Raw genomic sequence first — 20,520 nt, 5'->3', positions numbered from 1 at the left:
CTTTATAATATTCATACTAAATCAACTAACAAAACACTTTAATCTTGAAAAACAAACAAATTCAAGCAATAAAAAAAATGAGGCATTTAGAGAAAAATAAACCAAATCATTAATTAGAAAAATAGTGCTCTGATACAAAAACTACTAATTCTATAAAAAGAAAAGGAAAATTAATAATTCCTACAAGACTTTATTTCCTTTGAAATTTTGAATCAAATCCCTCGTACCCGTTCGTTGTACTAAGGAAACTATTAAACCTAATAAAGAATCAGTTCCTACTTCATTTCTTTACATCAACTCAATTTATTGTAATTAATGAGGAAAAAAAAACTAATAGATTCGATAAATAATTCATTCCTACTGTATTTTATACTTTGATTTTTAACTCATTTTTACATTTTTCATTTTAATGATCGTATTTTTATAATTGTTTTTTTGGTTCAATACATAAGGGTGTTATTAAATCAGTTATCTAAGTTTTTAGTATGAAAAACAGTACATGCAATTTAGATATTGGATCATGCTATGTTAATTGGAAATTAATTTATATAATATAGAATATTAGTATATATCAATTTCATAAATATTAGTTTTTGTTTCTTAATTAATTGAATATTGATTTTCCTAGTTCAATGTCTGATTAATTTTATGTGCAAATTAGTTTATGAGTGGTATTGTGTACCCACTCTCCCCAGTCCAAAAGAAATTTGACTTTTTTTAGTAATAAATTCAAATAAACTTCCACCAACTTCTATTAAAAATACTTTTTCAACACAAAAAAATTAAAATAAAGAGTTATTATTTTCAAACTTTAGCAAAAGTAAATGTGGTCCATTTCCAAATTTATAATTTACCAACAAAAAAACAAGGTTTTTATTTTCCTTTGCAATAATAATATATTAAAATTCACAAAAAGTGATCAATTAAGCAAGCACTTTTATGATATAATCTGTACTAGATTGCAATGAAGCAGAGTACACGTATAGTCATCACAAAGTCAAACTTGCTTTAGAAAATAAAAGTAAAATATAAAGTCCTACAATTCAATTCCAATTTAAAGAGTCCAAAAGAAAAAGCGTGAAATATAAGAGTTAGAACAAATCTAATTTTATTTTCAATAATAAAAACATCTCTTTTTATTTTTATTGGAGGAACCAAAGTTGTTGAGTGAAGTGAGCAAATTAATGCATTCTTTAAAGTTGCATGCAAAGTTGTTAATTGTTAACCTACTATTGAGTTGAGTTAGTACATTTTGAAATTTGAGTTGATAACTTAAGCTAGTAATAAGTTAACCTTCTCTCATGATCGTAACCACTGAATTTATCTTCTGTATTAGTCCTTTAGATAATTTTAAAATTTGCTATTTTATTGATATTTATTATTATTATTATTTGGTCAAGGAAAGGAGAGTAGGTTTTTTCTTTCAATTAAAGAGTTCGAAAACAAACTTAAACACGTTTAAAATTTTACCCCCAAACTTCTAGATTTGTGTCCATATTTGCACAAGGGATCTTGTCATGTCACTGATTTTTATATTTTATATTAATTTAAGTTTCAGATTACAATATATATTAAATAAATATTTTATTTTAATATAAAATATACTTTTATTGAAGTGTTGGTGCACTGGCTGTATTTTGGTAAGTGGGTTTTTAGTACAGTAACTATTTTCAACATCATACCTTTAGAAAAAAAGGTGAACCACGACCGTGAACCGATTAGCCCAATTGGCTCACCATGTGTTTGTTAGAAGGTTCACTATTTCAAAATTATTATCGATTGTTCAGTATGCACGTAACCCCACTCTGACCGCAGGCTCCTAATCCATCTCTATATGACCGGAACACGCCGTTTGAAAGCGGTGGCGACCGCCGTAGTTGCCGTGTGATTGGATCTTCTTTCAATTCTTCCTCTCCAAATGAATTTCCTCATTTCTAATAAAGCAATTTGCTTTTCCTGTCTTCATTTCCCAGCTCCCAATAATCTATTTCACTGGCAAAACCCAAATCTCATAATCCGTTACCAGAAGAGATGGCTTCCGAAAACGTCCATATTCTGTTCCAACGCAGATTACAACCTGACGAACTCCGCAAGATACGGCGGCTGGGATGATAATGGACTTGTAAGTGATTCAGATCAGTTCCGTAATTTTTTGGTTTCCTTTGGCATCGATCATAAAAGACATTTGTTCATATTTCTCTTTGGGTTTTTATGTGCTCTGGCCATTTCCAGAGTTAAAGTTTCATCAATTGCTGTTTTTCCAGCTTCTGTTTTTGTTTTTGCTGTTGGTTTTTCTCTTGGGTTTGTTCGTGGTGGAAGTATAGATGAGCTAAATTTACTTGGAAATAAAAATCGGGGGAAAGAGGAAATTTCTGGGTTTCACGCTGAGAATTTAAGAAATTTGGAGAAGTTTTTTGATGGGTTTGCTGTCAAACTTGATAATTTGAAATGTAGTATACAGAACGCCATTGATTCTAGGGAAATTACACTTACGGATTTAGAAAGCTATGTCAAAATTTTAGAATCGAGTGATTTTTCAACCTCCAATGCTTCGAAGGTTGTTGAGGCCTTGATTTATAATGGAGGCAAGTCCAAAGCTGTTATTCTTGAGAATCATAAACCAAGTAGGAAAATTAAAGACCTAGGAGACGTGGGGTTTGAGCTTTTGCAATCCTTTGGCAGTTTGCTTGGAGAAAAGTTGGTTGGTTCCAAGCCTAACAAAGTGAAAAACAATGTTAAGCCACAAATGGCAATCAATTCGGTTGCCAATCAAACTAAAAAGAGCTCAATACCGTCTGAAATTGGTTCAATAGACACTGATTCTGATTCTAATCCAGCCATAAGTTCAGATAACATTGAGGAATCGAGGAAAAAGCATGCTATGGAGATGGATTATTTTACAAAAATTAACATTACTCAAGAGGGAGATAGAATTTATTCAAAGGGAATGCACGGGAGTTCCAAAAGATTTATTAATGATGAAGAGTATAGCTACCAGAATAATCGATTGCAGTACCAAGACAATTGCCTTAATATTTCTAACATGGGTTTTAACAGCAAACTCGAGAGTTCACGATTCAGTGATAATTTGATCGATCCTGGGGACTATAGTTTCAAAATGAAACATAGGGAGACTAAAACTTCATTTGCAGAAGAGCGTGGATTCAATGAAAGTATTGGAGCTTATAGGTCCTCCCACATGTCAAAGAGTGAAAGTGAACTTTATAGATCCCAGTTCAGAGAAGATGGGGCAAGTAAAAATGAAAGCTCCCATTTAACTGATCAACCATTTGGAGAAGAGAACAAGGTTGCTTCGTCGTCATCTTCAATAATTTATGACGATGCAATGTTCAATAAATGTCTTATGGAAGCTAATGATCTTCTGAAACAAGCCAAGGATTTGATGAAGTATAGACGTGATGAAGAACATGTTGAGGTCATATTGTGCCAGTCTGCTAGTTTGTTGGCAAAAGCTACAACTATGAAGCCCATGAGTTTGTTGGCGGTTGGCCAGTTGGGAAATACTTATCTTCTTCATGGAGAATTAAAGTTAAGAATTAGTCGCGAGTTAAGAGGACTTCTAGCAGGAAAAGAGCCCGGATCTGTTGGGAAATGGTTTGAAATGGTGGAGGGACTAGATGATTCTGTTACTAGAAGAGATAAGCTAACATCCATTCTCATTAGTGTGTGTGAAGAGTGTGAAGAACTCCTTGTGATGGCAGGTAGAAGGTATAGAATGGCATTATCCATTGACCGGAATGATGTGCGAGCTCTATATAACTGGGGTCTTGCCCTCTCCTTTCGTGCCCAGTTGATTGCAGATGTTGGACCGGTGAGTACCATGTCCTGCACATCGCTAACCTGTATGTTGTTTAGAAAACTTTTCTTTTTGTAATCGTTTGATTACTATCATCCGCATGAAGCCTATTTTTTTTAAGCTATATGATGTTTCACGCTATATAAGAGTTTCTTTCTGTCATATCAAATTTCAGGAAGCGGCCTTTGATGCTGATAAGGTCTTTTTGGCTGCCATTGATAAATTTGATGCAATGATGTCAAGAGGCAATGTTTATGCACCTGAAGGTACGTTTTCTAGACTTGCTACTCAAATCAAATATCATAAAAGTACACACTAAAATTGAGATCTAGGAAACTTTCCTAAAAATATTTTAGAAATTGATAGTTTGAAGCCAACCAAAATATAAATGTTCGGGAATCTAAAACTCACGTTACTATTAAGTACCGATGTCTTAATCCTATATCAAATACCTAAGGCTTGGTTTGATAACCAATTAATTTTTAGTTTTTGAAAATTAAGCTTATTACCACCACTCCCACCTATACGTCTCTTTCTCTTATTATCTATTATTTATAAATGTTTTCTAAATCCAAACTGAGATTTAAAAACTAAAAAAAGCAGTTCTTCAAAAATTGCATTTGTTTTTTAAATTTGGATAAAAAGTCAAATCTTTCCTTAAGAAAAATGAATCTCTTATAACGGAATCTTGAAACAACAACCACAAATTTAAAAAACTGAAAATCGATTGGTCATCGAACAAGGTCTTGATTTTTCTAGTTTTTTTATATTGACTATTCATTAGAGTACTACATATCAATTCCATTGCCAACTTACCAAATACCCTCTTCACGACTATTACAGAAGCATTAAAAGATAGTTGCCATAAGTTACCAACTGGTTCTTTATTATGCAGAGCTGTACTGTTGCATAAGCTGCACTTATTGTGAAATTTTGTTATTAGTAGTAAGAGACCGGACCAGGGTGGGTCCTAAAGCTTTTAAGACAGAACTTTGCTGATGTTAGTCTCCTGTTAACTACAAAGGGTGTGGTTAGTATAGAGATTAGCTACATGAGGGGGTTGGTTTGTTAGACTGGTCGTAGATAATTAGGTAGTTCTTTGACAATTTGTTAGGGAAATTATTACTTGGGACACTTTTAGTTAGCCTCCTCTATGTCCTAACAACATCTTTCATATTTTTTGCCTCTGTTGGTGGTCATTCTTTTGGTGGTACTAAAAAGATGGTTTAGTTGGATATTAAGCATTCCTTTTCATGGACTTTTTGTGTCGACTGCAATGATCGTACTTTCCAAGCTTCATTTTCTTTTTTGATCACTTTATGGGTTTGATATTGTCTACTGTTTTGTATTGGTGCAAAACAAAGCACCCTTTTGTCTATTTTAGCTTATCTTTTCGTGCATCCAATTGGAAAACTTTGTTGCAATCAGCTAAGTGTGATGTTTCCCTAAATAAAATATTTCTTATCAAGTAAAAAAAGACATTATTTATTTGATGGTTTGTGCATAACTCAACTATCGTCTACCTTGCAGCTCTGTTCAGATGGGCTATGACATTGCAGCAACGATCACGGTTAAGGCCTAACAATAGCAAAGAGAAGGCAAAGTTGCTGCTGCAGGCGAAACGACTCTATGAAGACTCGCTGAACATGAACTCCGACAATGTTAAAGTAAGGGAAGCCTTATCGTCCTGCATATCCGAAATCCAGTTCGGGCAGTATTAGCAATTTTGTGAGAATTTTCATTGGTGGACATAGCTGTTCTTTTCTTGCTTTGATACCCATATGAGAAAGATAATTCAAAATAGAAGATAGTATTAATAACCGACCCTGCGGAGACTATCAATACATGATATGATAAAGAGAAATTGGTGTTTATGGAAAAAGCTTCTAAAGATCTGTATCATATACAATAAGCAAACATATCAAAGAATGAGCTCTTTCCTGCTGTGCAAGTTTAGAAAAGAGAGAGAGAAAAAAGTTTATTTCATTAGAAAGCTGCAAAAATCTATGGTTACTGAACTTGCAAAAAGAAATGGTCTCTACTGGTTATGTATTTACATTATACTCCAAAATAAAGTGAGCAATATAACACAATTGAGTTCAAAGCACTCTCTATGTAGACTTCATTATATAGCTTCAGCTTAAGATCAGGGCGAAGCTCTTGCTGATGTGTTCTTTCAACACATTGATTTCAAACGCTCGTGGAAAACCTTCAACATCGACGTGAAGGTGATAATACCAACCAAGCATTCATCTTCTTCCGTTACCCACATATATGGAACACGAAGTGCAAGAGCTTGAATCATCACTGCCACCAGTGAACTCCGGGGATTGCACACAGCAACCTCTGAGCTCCTCCTCACTTGCCTGGTTGAACACTTTCTTAACTTTCCACTCCTTCCCCACCACGAGCCAGAATCATCATCTGAAGAAGATGAGCAAAATGAAGAACATGATGACATTGCTGACATTGCTGACTCTTCTTCCACCCACTCCAACAGCCCCCTTAAGTTTCTCCCTTCCAGTCTGTCTTTAACCAACTGAACCAAATACTCGGGCGGGTCATTGCAGTTCACATACGCCATTAGCTCACCTGCTGAGAGTGTCACAATTGCAGCTGTTATGGTTTCATCAAAAGAATTCAATGTGAGGGGTGAGATTTCTCCAATCAACTTCCCATCTGAGTCGACAATTGCAATTGAGGATTGGTGGATGATGGCTTGAGAAAGGAGGGGCAAGGCAGAGAGTGCTGGATCGTCATAGTGTAAAGCAAGAATGTTGACCGTGTCAATGGCGTTAAGGGAATTAACGGGAGTGATGGAGGTGGGGCTGAAAAGCCCAATAGAGTTCAGGAGGTAACGGATTATGTCCTCTTGGGTGATCCAACAATATTCAAGGCCATTATGGAGGGGACAGTCAAAGGGAGCAACTACCTCCAGAACCTTCTCTCTGGACTTTGCAGAGGTTCTAGTTTGAATGGGGACAACTAGATTTTGCGCACCTTCAAGAAGGAGATCTATGGCTTCCATCAAACTGAAGATTCAAGAGACAATTGTGAATGTCATACAAATTGTAAAGGAAACAAAAGGCGTTTCTAATTCAGAAAATGTGTACGCATCAAAGCAAAACGATTAAAAAAATTTAAATAAGAAAGCCCGATTATTAGATTCAGGATTCATAAAGAAACCAAAACCAGCAAGAAATGGAAGAAAAATTAAATGAACATTGCACGTTTTGGTCACGATGGACCATAAAAAAACACAAAGATGTTCAATTCCAGGTCTAGAGAGACCAAGAACGTTATAAATTTTCCAAGAGAACGGCAAATGTGAAACCATACATTCTAGCAAAGAAAAAAAAAACTACGCACCTAGCATGAGGTTCTAAATGCCTTACGAGAACAGGAACCGGAGGAATGAGAACCGAAACAGAGGATTGAAGCGCGAGGGCAGGTTGGGAGAGATTCTCTTCCTTACATAAGAACAAGACAACATCGAGAACGGAAATCTTGCCGATACACCGGCAATCGTAGTGGGAGGAGGATTTGGAGTAATGGGAAGAGCAATTCCAGACGCTGATGTAGTTCTCACCGAGCTTCTTGAGTGCAGAGAGAGCGTCGGCGAGTGTGGCGGAAAGAGAGATGGAAGTCAGTGCAGGCTTTCCAAGGCATATGTCAGAGAGTTGATGATCCAACAATCTCACTGCCATGCACGAAGAAGCAAGAGAACACAGATGTGAGAGAAAAGGGATGTGAAACTGAGGTGAAGACGCTGCCAGAGAGAGAGAGAAAGATAATGGAAGAAAGTTTGAGCTCGTGAGTTAGTTCCGAACTTAATTCCACCATTAATGAATTGGACGACTATTCACCTACATCTTAGGATGAAATATTGTTTAAAATCTTTTCAAATAATTAAACTTTTGAGTTCTTACCCGCAAATCAATTTAGATTAGATTATATTTGAAAATCATATATGTATTATATGTAAATATCTTTTAAGGAGTTATTATAAGAAAATAGAGAAAAACTCGCGAATATTTTTTTTGTATATATGCTCGACATTGAATAAATTAAAATACATAATTATTAGACAAAATTTATAAATTGATAACCTCACAAAAATTATAAATTTAAGTTGATCTATTTATTAGTTTATCTTTAAATTGACATTATCTTAAAATTCTAAGAATATAAATTAATAATTTTAAAAAATAATAAAACAAACATTAAACTATCATTTTAATTTGTATGTTCAGTAAATCTTAATTTTTATCACGTATAATTGATTAAATAATAATAATAATAATTTTTCTTAATTTAATCACTTAAAATTGATTAAAGAACAATAATAACCTATATGTGATAGAATAAAAATATACGAACAACTTTTAAAATTTAACAGTACAAAAGTAAACTAAAAAAACACAATTTATTGAAAAATGAATAAGGAAGATTTATGATTTATGAAAAGTAGAAACTAAAAATGAATAATTAAAAGGAAAATCAAGTTAAAAAAAAGAATAAGGAGGGGATGGGTGAGAGAAGGGAGTTAGTTTGAGTGTAGGTAAAGGTGAGGTGGTTACAAAGCACGTGAGAAATTGAAGCATTGGTTTGGAACCATTGATATCACCGTACCGTAAGCCTAAAACAACGGCACCCATAAATCATAAGCTCTGTAACTAACACCTTCGTCTGTCACTCTCAATTTCTATTGGCTATCTCATACGTGTCTGTCCCACGTATCACATTCTTTATATATTAAACTATAAATGGCAAGGAATTGAAATAGGTGCATCCAATCTTTTTTTTTTTTTTTCATTTGTAAAATTAATCACCAAAACTTTATAAATTTTAATATTTTAATAAACAAATAATTCAATTTTTTTAAAAAAATTAATTGTTTAACCATGAAATCATTTTTTCAAAATCAATTCAGACTGCGAAACTAAAATAGTTGTTTTCAAATAATTTGAATAGTCAAAAGTTTAATGACAAATATGAAAGGTTAGAAATATAATTGAATCACAGGCTAAAAGTTGAAGAAAATAATTAAAACCTATCATCTTTTGCTATCTTTACATTTGTTTTTACTAGAAGGATCATCATCCTACCTTTCCTACATATGGTCTAAAAGTCTAGAGAAAAAAAATGGGAAAATGTAATGTATGTATATATATGGTCAAAATATTTACATTTCATACAAAAATATGTATAATGAATTCTTAAATATATATATATATATATATGTTTTTTTTTTTATTGTTAAGTATTATGTTTTCTAAGAAATTTTCAATGGTATAAATATTGCATTAACTGAACATTGATTTGATCTTAAGTGACTGAGTAGGTATTTTGACATTTTACAAATATTTTTTACAATTTTCCTTAAATATTTATTATTATTCAAAGGAAAACTCTATTTATCATTTGAATGGTCTTCAATCCCTTAGCTAAATAGAGATATCATTCTAATGGACTTCAGTCTTTTAGTTAATTCTCTTTTTAATGATTCATTTTCTAAAATTCTCAATTCCAATATTTAATGTGAACAAAATTGATTTATCATTGAATTATTTTTCCTTCGTTTATTAGGTTTACTTGTATATGTGGACATGATAACTTTATCTTCTAGATCTAATTCATAAAACTCAACACCCCTATTAATAATCTAAATTCTACTTGCACACTAAAAAAGTCTACTTTTTATTAACATGTTGATTATATAATGATTAAACTTAGGAATTTTAATCCACGCAAGTAAATTTAAAAATATGTGTAAAAAAGTGTTTGATGTGAACGAATTTCAACATAAAGTTTTTTTTTTTTATTTATTTCTTATTAAAAAAAGCGTGTTTATTAAATAATAAGCTTTGCCATATCAAAATGAATGAACCAATTCCTTCACCCTTTCCCTATTTTTTATTTTTTATTTTTCCAATATTTTATTATATACAGAACTTGAAATATTAGATCTTAAATTCCCACTGAATATTTTCATCTAACTGGTTTTTGTTAGCTTTAAATTATAGCTGAATTATATTTTGTATAAAATGTTTATGATAACTTTTAACCATTCTAATATAGCTAATTAATAATAGCTTGTAACTTAGTTAATCATTATTGTATAAAGCTGACCTATATCACTACAAATAAAAAGGAAATTTCAAATCAAATTATTTTGTCTTTATTTTCGCAAAGGTCAAATAATTTTAAATTTTCATTTTTATAGACCGGAATTTAGAACAAAAAAAAAAGGAAAATCGGAAAGTAAATGGGCTGTCATATGTAACTGGGCCAGACGGTTTGCTCAGTTACATCTGGACTATTTGGGCTTTATGTTTAGGTAATTGCGAGTCCATCTTATTTAGCCATTAAATTCTAAATAATTAAGTATATAACAATTAAATTCAAAATAATTAACTATATAGCAATATTTTTAAAAAATTGTAAATATAGCAAAATTTGTCATATTTAATTAATGATAGAGTCTATCACTGATAGATTATGTTGTAAAAATTAGTCTATCACAATAGATCATACGAGTCTATCAATGATACAAGTCTATCAGTGATAGTTTTACTATATTTGTATTTTTTTTTAAATGTTGTTATCTCAAATTGTCATCAATTACAATTATCCTTAATTAATTTTTATTTTGTCTTGTCACTTGTATAATAATTTGTTTGCTATTTATCTAAATTAAAAGTATTTAATTTTCTATTTATTTAATTTTCCTTTAAACAAAAGGATAATATATGGAAAATGTCCCTATATATTTTGGAAGTTTAACCATCACGTTTTTAAGGGAGAAAGTTAGGAATATTTGTTTCCTATTATACTTTGATATATTTTGTATTTACCATCAACCTAATTGCCATGGTTTTACTTCAAGGTTATACAGGCATTTATTGTATATTTATTTGAATCATCAATTTATGTTTAAGTCATGTATGGATGTATGGATGTTGAGTAGTCAAATTTAGTTTTGAAATATTTTGTTATCAATAAACTCAAGGTCAAAGGTCGCTATTGAATATCAAAACTTTGAAATTTTGTGGTTAACGACTTGCAAGCAGTTACATATACGTGTGTGAGTTGTTACGTGTGTGAGTTTCTATAGCTATTAGACATGACAGATTGAAAAGCTTATGCTTGGTTTTATATTTTTTCCTCCCTATTTTAAAGCGAATTGTTTGCTTTTAGAAATTTTGAAGGGTAGTCTTTGGATTATTATGAATGGAAATAGTAATGCGCATCAAATAAATAATATTTTATTTTGCAAAAACTACATTTGTAACCATAGAGATCAGAAAAAACAAAGTATACTCGTGTAAAGTTAACATTTAATCATTGAGATACTAGTATGCTTCACTATCACATATCACATCACGTTCACAAGCATCCACACTAGCAAGTGCTTTTAAGACTAAATGAAAATATTTGCAGGGCAAAGTATTTTTGTCCTTCTACCGTTCATTGATTTTGATTATCACTGTCGTTCATTTGCTTCGAGTTCGCTCACATCGTCAAATCAACCCCATGCCATTCGTGTTGTCTTGTGTTTGCCCTACGCCATTCGTCTCCCCGTCTACAACTCACTACTATAGAAACATAACAGTAGTGGTAAGTTCGAGGTTGGAGCATAAGAAACACTAGAATATTATGTTTAATTCAAATTATCTAGTTAGAACGTAAAAGAAGGTTTTATCCTTTGTATAGTTTTTTTTTTAATGAAAATTGTAAAAAATATACCTATTTATCCTTCATATAAAAATCAAGTATAATACATTTCATCTTCCCATGTTTTTTGGTCTATGAATTTAAATATATAATTTTTAATTTAAAAAAAAATTCTTACTAAAATATTATAATCCAACTATAATGTATAAAAATAAGTAATTAAAATAGATGACAAATTTAAAAATAATAACTAAGTATATAACAACATTTTGAAAAAAAACAAATATAATAAATTTATGAACGATATATTTCTATCACCAATATTTTACTATATTTACAAGTTTTTAAAGGTAAATTATAAAAGTAGCAAATTTAACAAAATATTTAGAACATATAACAAAATTTTAAAATTGTATCACTATTTAGAGAGTATCATTCCTATAATTCAAAATTTGTATAACTAGAAAATATTTTAATTTATTTTACTATTTTTAAAAATACACATATTTTAAAAGATCTACTGCTTTCCTATTTTATTATATTTATAATATTTTAAAATATACAATTATTATAGATAAAATAGGAGTGACGGTGGATAAGAAAAAGTGGAAAGGGTTGGTAGAACTTAGAAGGAAGAGGGGCCCCACGAGGGAGGATATTGTGAGTAGGAGCCACGTCAATCCAAGTTGTTGTTTTTTATTACCATTAATTTCTCTCATTTTCTTAAAATAAAATTAAAAATATTCTCTCTTTGGATAACTCTGACACGCTTCCATCCCATCATACGTGTTTCCCCCCACCTTTTTCAATTATCTTATTAAATTAAATTCTATACCTCTTTCCTAAATTAATCATTTCCTCTTAACTCATTACTTTACTATTATCTTATATTATCACTACTAATCATTTACCTTTCCCATCTTCTATATTTATGAATATTCTACCATCACCATTCTCACTTATTAATTATCACACTACTTACAATACATTAAAATTATTTTAATTTAGGTTCATAGTAACAATTACATCTGTATTATTTCAAAGAAATTAAACTTTCACCTTTACCTATTACACCCAAGAATTATATAACTAAAAAATAAAATATATTCTCAAATGTAATGAAGGATCAAGAAATACATTTGTCATTGTCTTTTTACTTTTTGATATTGGCGTATATATCTAAAAAATAAAGGATTAGCTCAAAATGTAAATAGGTTTGAATGCTTGGATATATATTCTCACTCTACAGTTTAAAATATCACTAACTAATCTCATTAAATATTTCTTTCCTTTGAAAAATGAAATATTATTAAAGAATTTGATCTTTGGTTTTCTCACCCTCCAAGTCATAATATTCTACTTTGGTTTCTCACCCTCGATTACTTTTAAAAATGTCTAACAACTTCGATCTTTCTCTTTTCAATATTATTATTATCCATACATTTTTTGTTTATTTTATCTCTAAGTTAAGTTCTACATTTCAAAACACAGAGATGCGGTCTATAAAAAAACGTACTCACAACCTTTCTTTAAATAAAATAAAATACAACTTATTCAACAAAGAAAAATAATATGATACACATATATGCATGGGACAAAATTTTATTTTTCTAAAAAGAGAGTTTTCTTATATAATTATATATCTCTACGTGGCGGAAGGATTGCGTGGAAACAAGCAAATCTAAGCATTATTCTCGTATGTATGTAAATGTGAAGAAAGGGAAACAAAACCTGTGTGCTATTGAGGATATACTTACGTCTTTGTATCTCAAGAAATTGTCAAATAAAATTATGACATGTGACGATCTTTTCAAAAATCAAAATTTATTTTTTCTTTGTGTTTAGAAAAAGAGTGTCTGAGGATTATACAGATGACATATAAAAGATTGACAACAATTAGATGGATTTACATTTTTTAATTATTTGTATGATAAAGAGATGAGGGGTAGATTGAAGTTTATTTTATGAAAAATGGAGTATTAAAAAGAGATAAATGTTGAAAAGGAAAGAGCTGGAAATAGTTGACTTGGAACCGTACTTCACAATACACGTAGATAAATCCCCGATTAATCCGAGTTTGGATAACATCGCCACGTCAGCTTCCTTATTCCTCTGCACCAAACTTCCTCTCCCTTTATATATTTCCACCATATCTCCTTTCTTCTTCACCATCTCTTTCCCTATTCCAATCAACAACTAAAACTTGTTCCTTCTCACTAAAGTGAAGCTTATAGATTCAAGATGTTAGCCCTTTTCGACAGCCAATCCGTTCCCTCACCACCGGAGCTTCAAAGTCCTGCGTCATTTCGCCTACCGACGGCGAAGCCCAAACTTCCTCGAGAAATTCTCGATCATTTCCTTTCTTCCGGTTCTTGTGGAACTCTGTCTATGTATTTTGGAAATGCAGCATCCATAGCGTTCGATCCATCTGCATCTCATTCCACTCACCACCAAATGTAAGAACTAGTTAATTTATGATCTGTGAAATTATGAGATCTGAAATTATGGGTTTGTTTTAGTATTGAAGTTATTGATTGAATGGGGGAAAAATGGCAGGTTGTTTTGTGGATTAGATGAAATGTACTGTATGTTCAAGGGGAGTTTGAACAACCTGAGTCGGTTGAACAAGCAGTACGGGCTTTCAAAAGCTACGAATGAAGCCATGTTCGTGATCGAAGCTTATCGAACCCTAAGAGACCGTGGGCCATACCCAGCTGATCAGGTTCTTAAAGAACTCGAAGGAAACTTCGCCTTTGTAGTTTTTGACCGCAAGGCCGGCTCTGTATTTGCGGCTCTGGTAAGCAATCTTTTCAAAATCTATGGGAAAGTATAGGTTTTTACCCTAAATTTGTTAAACAAAAATGGTTTTTTTCCTAAAAAAAAAACCACTTTTTAAGTACATCCTAATACACCCAAAAATCAAAAGGATATATCATTTTGAAAATTAATCTTTCAAAGTAAAAAAAGAAATTAGACCTAGAAATTTAGGGGTAAAGGATATTATTATTTAAGTTTAGGGTTTAATTTATTGTTTGATTTGAAAACGAATTGTGTTTCAGGATGCAAATGAGGGGATGGATTTATATTGGGGGACTGCCGCTGATGGCTCTCTTGTAATATCGGACAAGTTAGAGGTCATTAAAGCCGGATGTGCCAAGTCATTTGCTCCATTTCCACCTGGTAAATAATATTCTCTTTATTAGTTAAATTAAAGAGAGAGAAAAAATACCCTTTTTGGTTTTTTTTAAAAAAGAGCTGCAATCTGACGTGGAGTTTATTTACTTGTATAAAATGGTAGGTTGTATGTTCCACAGCGAGAGAGGACTAATGAGTTTTGAACACCCGACGAAGAAGATGAAGGCAATGCCAAGAATTGATAGTGAGGGAGTTATGTGTGGGGCAAACTTTAAGGTTGATGTCCAGTCAAGAGTTCACACCATGCCACGTGTAGGAAGTGAAGCCAACTGGGCAACCTGGGGATCACATGCCTGATTCATTCAACTCTTTTCTGTTTCTATAATAATATATATATAGTACTATATATATATATTATTACTAATTTCTGGTGACTTTAAATTTTTATTTTTATTTTTTAAGTTTTTATGTTTGTACATATTTTTGCTTCCGGAAGCTCTATTTGGACCTTCAGAGTTTTCTCTAAGATTGGATTAATGAAAAGCAAATGTTTTACCATTTTATATCATTCCTTATTATTGTTATTTTATGGGTATCAATTAACCCTAGGAGTAACGGTTAATATTAATAGTATTTGTGGTTGAATTAGATTTATATAATTAAATTCGGAAAGAAATCAATAAGAAAGTTTCTATGAGTAAGATCTATATATAGTATCAAAAGTTTATCTTGAACATGAATAATGTTTTGAATGGAATAACTACATGGATAAAAGATGATTAAAGCTGAGTTGGCTGATTCCAAATGGAAAGTATTTGATTAAGTAATTATGTATTCTTGTTAAGAGTAACATGGTCCTTAGAATAACTTAAAGCTGGCATTCTAATAATGTAAACTTATTTTTTTCCTTTAATTATTCCTTGTTTATTTATTGTTAAAACACTAATGATTTATAGCCCTTTAACTAATAAAAAATTAGCTCAATTTGAGAACCAAGAGATCTTGGATTAAAAGGACAATTGTAGAGATTAAAGGGATTTATGTTGTTTGAGTTTATCTTTCTATTTGGATAGACTTATGCTTGAACTAAACTGATTTTTTTCCCTTGAAAAGATGGAGATTTTAATTAGTGTTGGTTTCTTTTAAGTATATTAAGCAAGTTTTTAGATTTTTCTAATAATAAATCACAAAAGGATGTATGTAATATGAACAGGATATATGGTCAATATGCAAAATCTTATTTTTGTTATACCAGTAAGTGGGATTTTTATAATAGGTGTTGTAATGGAAGTTATTGTTTTTGTTGGATTGTCGACAGCTTATGTATATATTTGATCAGAGAAACCTTTTATTTGATTAACAAGAAAGTATATTTTTAGAAAGCAAAACTAAAACAAACTACAATATAACACCACGAGATACTAGCAAGATAAACCACACAAAATGTATGAAGAAAGGAAGACTCTTGCTCCTCCAAAGCCATAATTATTATATCTGAATTAAAACTTAGTTGAGCTGTTAATTTAGATAAACTAGTATTTAATAGTTTGTATTAATTAGTTAATTATGTTGTTTTTCTTGTAAGACTCTACATAGCCAAGTTATGGTTAGAGTTTATTAGAAAACTTTTGACGCTCTTTCCATATAGAACTTGGTTTTTGGAGAGTTTCACTCATCTTTTAAGGATGGATTTGTGTTCTTTAGCTATGGACTTGACCTAATATATTCAATCCATTATTCGTTTCTTGGAGAGTTTCACTCATCTTTTAAGGATGGATTTGTGTTCTTTAGCTATGGACTTGACCTAATATATTCAATCCATTATTCGTTTCAACACCCATTATGGTATCGATGTAGCGATTCCCAGACATTTTTTGTTTGCTTCTTCTTCATTATCACCACTTTTGTCCTTTCTCTGTTCTATGATAGACACACTCTCCTTTTTTGTTCTTCTATTGGACACAACAATCTCTATTTCCTACATGACTCTTTTGCACCAATTGCAATTCATGTTACTCAACTACCTTCTTAGCATGAGTAACATAATACAAAATTCAATATTGTACTGCACCCCTCTGAATCCGTGTTATTTTGTTACGCCTCCAATTATTCACACCTACAAAAGAAGGAAGACGAGGGAGGGCAAGATGAAAAACCATCAGAAGACAGGTGGAGGAGAGGATTTGGGAGGAGCCCACTGGTGAGAAATATAAAAGGAATGTGTTGGAGACTGGAGAAGTATTGGAGGCGTGAGATTTTTAGGGAAGCTTCCAGCCTTCTTATTTTCTAGTTCTTGATTTCTGGATTATTGTGGTTCTTGTTATAGTTATTTCCCTGTTCATATTAATAAAGTATAGTACTCAATATAAGTGTAGCAGAGTATTTCTCCATTGTTATTTGGAATTTTCTGATCTTCAGGGAGGAACATAATTCTTATCAACTAAAAATTTAAAGAACATTACACATTTCAAAATCTAAATATGTAATTTCTTCCATAATCGCTAAATTATGCAGAATTTTAGCATCCTAGTTTTTCATTGGAAATGAATTCAAAAGGTTAAAAATATCCTCCAACTCCTTACTTTCCTCGATGGTAAAGAAATGTCTTAAACAAACTACTGTATCTATATTGAAATACTAAGATAATAGCACAAATAAATACCTTCCTAGAAGTAATCAAATGGTCTAAAATTCAATGAAGATTTTGTATTAAGAAGCTTTGTAAAAATATGTATGTATATATATTAACAAAATGAGTCACTCAAAATCAATTCAAAACTCAGCCTTAAGAATAAGAAATTAACTACAGCACAAACAGAATTCACATCAATTGTAGAGTTCTCGAAATAACCACATGATTACAGAAGCAACATTTGAAGAAATTAGGCTGAGAAAATGAATAGGCTAACCTGAAGAAATAATTTGAAAGAAGGAAGATGTGGCAATGTCAAAATCAGAACCTGGACTAGTCCAAAACATAACGCCACTAGAGACTGTCATAAGGTACAGAAGAATAAATGTTGTATAAGATCACAACTGATTACACATTCAAATGCAAGGATAGACGAACGAAAAACAACGAAATCTCAAAGGGAAAATGTAAAAGTATTGAGCAGAAAGAAGTTGATAATGGCTATGGCTATGTCATTATGTAGCAGTTTGATCTTCATCGGCAGCGGGAGCAACACTTGGTTCTTGAGGTTTGTGAGAAGTGCCATTGGCCGTGGCAGCCCCAGGTGTAGGGTCGGATGCTTTTGTTGCTGCATCTTTTTCATTTTTGGCATCCTTTCCATCTTTAGCGTCTTTGCCGTCTTTGGTGTCCTTGGCGTCCTTGGCATCCTTGGCAGGTGGGGGTGGTGGTGGTTTCATATGAGGTGGGGGTGTGTGCTTCAATTTCACGAGAATTTGCCGCATTCTTGAAAGATCGGTAGGTTTCCCAGGCTTTGGACCCTGAACAACTAGTATTGATGGTTTCTTTTCTTGATCCTTCTTTCCTCTCTTTTTCTCAATATTAGGAACTTCGTTAGGAATTAGTTCTGCAATTGCTTTCCAGTATTGTTTATCAGCCTCTTTATGAAACTTCTCCTGATTTGCCAAGTATAGCTGCCCCAAAAACGCGAAAAATCTATACTAAGAAAAAAGAGCTAGAGAAGAAAACGAAGAACACACCCTTGAAAGAAGATGGCAAACAAAACTATACCTTCTCTCTTTCTCTGTTGTTAACCTTGTTACTCTCAACATTAAGCTTTCTTTTCTCATAGAAACCTATTTTATACTCCTCAGCTTCTTCAATAATTTTAATTCTCAATTCTTTCTCCCTTTTCTCCTTCTCTTCAAGCTGAATGGCATTTTGGCTGCACCAAAAAACCCATAATTTCTAAAGTTCAAAATTGGAAAGAGTCGAAAGACAATAGATATATACTTGAATACATCTTCAAAACTCAAATTGGCTATCCATTACAAATTGCACTTTCTGCGATCTAAAAGGAAAATGGAAGTCAACAAGGACATTTTGTTACATCCAATAAAACAACTAAACAACAAAGAAAAATAAAACAATAGCTAAAAAGATTTCAATTGATGATATACATCATGCAATTTCTCTTTAGGAATCACGCATGCATTTTTGTATGGGTCATGGCTAAATCGAATCGTCCATACTTATCTACCAGAGACTTACCTGAACCCCGCTTGAACTTCCACGGTCCACATAGATCAACAACAATATACATCCACTAATAATAGTAATTTGACTTAATGGCTATCTCCCTGATTAATCAACCAAATTCCGCTGGAATTCCGCTTAAACCTCCACATAGATCAACAACAATATACACAAACTGATAATTAGTAATTTGACTTAAATGGCTATGTCCCTGACTGATCTACGAATAATCCGCTGGAATTCTGCTTGAACTTGGAGAAATTAACCTAAATTCCGCTTGAACTTCCACATAGATCAATAACGACACAGACCCACTAATAATTAGAAATTTGACACCATGGCTTGTGCCTAACTGATCTACTAATAAAAACCTCGATCAGAGCTCACTAATGAAATAGCTTCTTCATCGAAGTCTACCAATTGAGGTACAGATATCCCTAGATCTAAGTTCTTTAATTCACCACCTTTTAATGCAAATCGATCAATATAATTCCCCTCATCAAATCCCTCTATATAGAGCTATTAAGACAAAGTGGAGAAATAGTCTAGATCAATCAGTGCAATCAAGTAAAAACACTAGCAAGAGATGACTAATAGAGATCTGAAGTTGTTCGCCAACGAATCAGATCTAAGTCGACACCGAGATACAAAGCACAAGCAGCAGAAGAAAAACCTCTTCAGTTCCAAGAAATCTGAAAAAATGAATTGAGGGTCACAGGATCTTACCGACGCCATTCACGAAGAGCATATCCTTCCTCCACGCCCATCTCGCTAGGAGGGGGAAGAATTGGACCATCGGATGCGAACACACCATCACCAACTTCATCCTCAGCCGCACCATAGCCATTTCCATTTCCATTCTCTACATGAATCGGATCAAAGGGAGCCTGGGAGTAGTTAGGGCTGGGATCGTCGAATCCAAAGACGTCCGGCGAGGCAGGAGTATGCTCGACGGTCACATCGGCGTCTCCGGGGAAGGCGCCGGAGAAATTGGTGTAGGATCCGTAACCGCCATAGCTGTCCTCACCGTCCATACTGTAGGCGTCGAAGGTGGACATTTTAGCGCTCTCCAACACCGCAGAGAGAGAAATAGAGAGAGAGAGATGTGTTTTTGTGGGTTGGGTTTGTAAAATGAGAAACAAAGGGATGACTCACTGACTCTCTCGTTGAAGCTAATTTGACCCTTTTATATCCTTTACACATTTTTACACATTAAGTAATTAATAGGACCAAAATTTAACCATTTTTCAACTATTCTTCTTCGTTCTTCTTCTTCTTTTAAATTTATTTTTAGAAGGAAAAAGATTAATACTCTGCCCAATCAAAATGCAACTCTTGGTTATAATCGATGTTTTATGATTAAATATGTATATTAATTTAACATTGAAAAAGATTCGTACTTGGAATAAACACTTTATACACTTTTATTAGGTCAATAGAATAGTTGTTAGCATGTAGTATAAATTTGTCCCTCAACTTTATATTTTATATACATGGATATATGTATAGGGAAGAGAGAGCTAACAGTATTAATTTCATTTCCTAATGTGATGGTACGAATTTTCTTGACCAAAGGCTTGATGTTTCAATTTCTAAAATATATATATATTTCTTAAAAAGCATTTAGTGGTGAATACACATGATCTGATTTAATGTGTTTTTTAATACGTTGTTGTGATTGAAGAGTAGAAAAAATCATTTAATAAAATTTGGAATACTATAGACT

At 32.3% G+C, this 20,520-nt stretch overlaps 4 protein-coding genes across 5 annotated transcripts; 2 read left to right on the top strand and 2 right to left on the bottom strand.

The window, feature by feature from the left end:
• The first annotated feature begins 1,721 nt into the window (after positions 1 to 1,721).
• Positions 1,722 to 5,699, top strand: LOC101207805. 2 transcript variants are annotated; one of them, XR_004217455.1, is made up of 3 exons: positions 1,722 to 3,863; positions 3,993 to 4,083; positions 5,348 to 5,375. XR_004217455.1 is itself a non-coding variant. In XM_004134669.3 (3 exons), the coding sequence occupies exons 1-3, from the start codon at positions 1,919 to 1,921 to the stop codon at positions 5,536 to 5,538; spliced, it is 2,196 nt and encodes a 731-aa protein (XP_004134717.2). In that variant the 5' UTR covers positions 1,740 to 1,918; the 3' UTR covers positions 5,539 to 5,699. The 2 variants fall into 2 exon arrangements, 1 of the variants encoding a protein (XP_004134717.2); XM_004134669.3 differs by having other exon boundaries at positions 1,740 to 3,832; positions 5,348 to 5,699.
• An 83-nt stretch (positions 5,700 to 5,782) lies between these two features.
• On the bottom strand, positions 5,783 to 7,762 carry LOC101205244 (CBS domain-containing protein CBSX5). The gene is made up of 2 exons (XM_004134908.3): positions 7,187 to 7,762; positions 5,783 to 6,849 (listed from the first exon to the last, which is right to left on the bottom strand). The coding sequence occupies exons 1-2, from the start codon at positions 7,522 to 7,524 to the stop codon at positions 5,994 to 5,996; spliced, it is 1,194 nt and encodes a 397-aa protein (XP_004134956.1). The 5' UTR covers positions 7,525 to 7,762; the 3' UTR covers positions 5,783 to 5,993.
• A 5,881-nt stretch (positions 7,763 to 13,643) lies between these two features.
• On the top strand, positions 13,644 to 15,197 carry LOC101207562 (stem-specific protein TSJT1). The gene is made up of 4 exons (XM_004134668.3): positions 13,644 to 13,950; positions 14,051 to 14,291; positions 14,554 to 14,674; positions 14,793 to 15,197. The coding sequence occupies exons 1-4, from the start codon at positions 13,736 to 13,738 to the stop codon at positions 14,984 to 14,986; spliced, it is 771 nt and encodes a 256-aa protein (XP_004134716.1). The 5' UTR covers positions 13,644 to 13,735; the 3' UTR covers positions 14,987 to 15,197.
• A 2,217-nt stretch (positions 15,198 to 17,414) lies between these two features.
• On the bottom strand, positions 17,415 to 19,975 carry LOC101207311 (clathrin light chain 1). The gene is made up of 3 exons (XM_004134667.3): positions 19,521 to 19,975; positions 18,330 to 18,483; positions 17,415 to 18,232 (listed from the first exon to the last, which is right to left on the bottom strand). Exons 1-3 carry the CDS (start codon positions 19,850 to 19,852, stop codon positions 17,777 to 17,779), a joined length of 942 nt encoding a protein of 313 aa, XP_004134715.1. The 5' UTR covers positions 19,853 to 19,975; the 3' UTR covers positions 17,415 to 17,776.
• Positions 19,976 to 20,520: the final 545 nt, after the last annotated feature.

Source organism: Cucumis sativus, chromosome 6, assembly GCF_000004075.3.
Source record: "Cucumis sativus cultivar 9930 chromosome 6, Cucumber_9930_V3, whole genome shotgun sequence".
Lineage (NCBI taxonomy): Eukaryota > Viridiplantae > Streptophyta > Magnoliopsida > Cucurbitales > Cucurbitaceae > Cucumis > Cucumis sativus.
Note: the sequence above shows the minus strand (reverse complement) of the source record. Positions and strands in the feature narration are given on the sequence as shown.

Coding starts and splice junctions, on each gene's coding strand:
- LOC101207562 (XM_004134668.3), top strand. CDS start 13,736: ATGTTAGCCCTTTTCGACAGCCAATCCGTTCCCTCACCACCGGAGCTT. Junction 13,951..14,050: donor CATTCCACTCACCACCAAAT/GTAAGAACTAGT, acceptor GAAAAATGGCAG/GTTGTTTTGTGGATTAGATG. Junction 14,675..14,792: donor ATTTGCTCCATTTCCACCTG/GTAAATAATATT, acceptor ATAAAATGGTAG/GTTGTATGTTCCACAGCGAG.
- LOC101207311 (XM_004134667.3), bottom strand. CDS start 19,852: ATGTCCACCTTCGACGCCTACAGTATGGACGGTGAGGACAGCTATGGC. Junction 18,484..19,520: donor GCTCTTCGTGAATGGCGTCG/GTAAGATCCTGT, acceptor TTTTTGGTGCAG/CCAAAATGCCATTCAGCTTG. Junction 18,233..18,329: donor ACAACAGAGAAAGAGAGAAG/GTATAGTTTTGT, acceptor TTTTTGGGGCAG/CTATACTTGGCAAATCAGGA.
- LOC101205244 (XM_004134908.3), bottom strand. CDS start 7,524: ATGGCAGTGAGATTGTTGGATCATCAACTCTCTGACATATGCCTTGGA. Junction 6,850..7,186: donor CATTTAGAACCTCATGCTAG/GTGCGTAGTTTT, acceptor TTGAATCTTCAG/TTTGATGGAAGCCATAGATC.
- LOC101207805 (XM_004134669.3), top strand. CDS start 1,919: ATGAATTTCCTCATTTCTAATAAAGCAATTTGCTTTTCCTGTCTTCAT. Junction 3,833..3,992: donor TGATTGCAGATGTTGGACCG/GTGAGTACCATG, acceptor ATCAAATTTCAG/GAAGCGGCCTTTGATGCTGA. Junction 4,084..5,347: donor CAATGTTTATGCACCTGAAG/GTACGTTTTCTA, acceptor TCTACCTTGCAG/CTCTGTTCAGATGGGCTATG.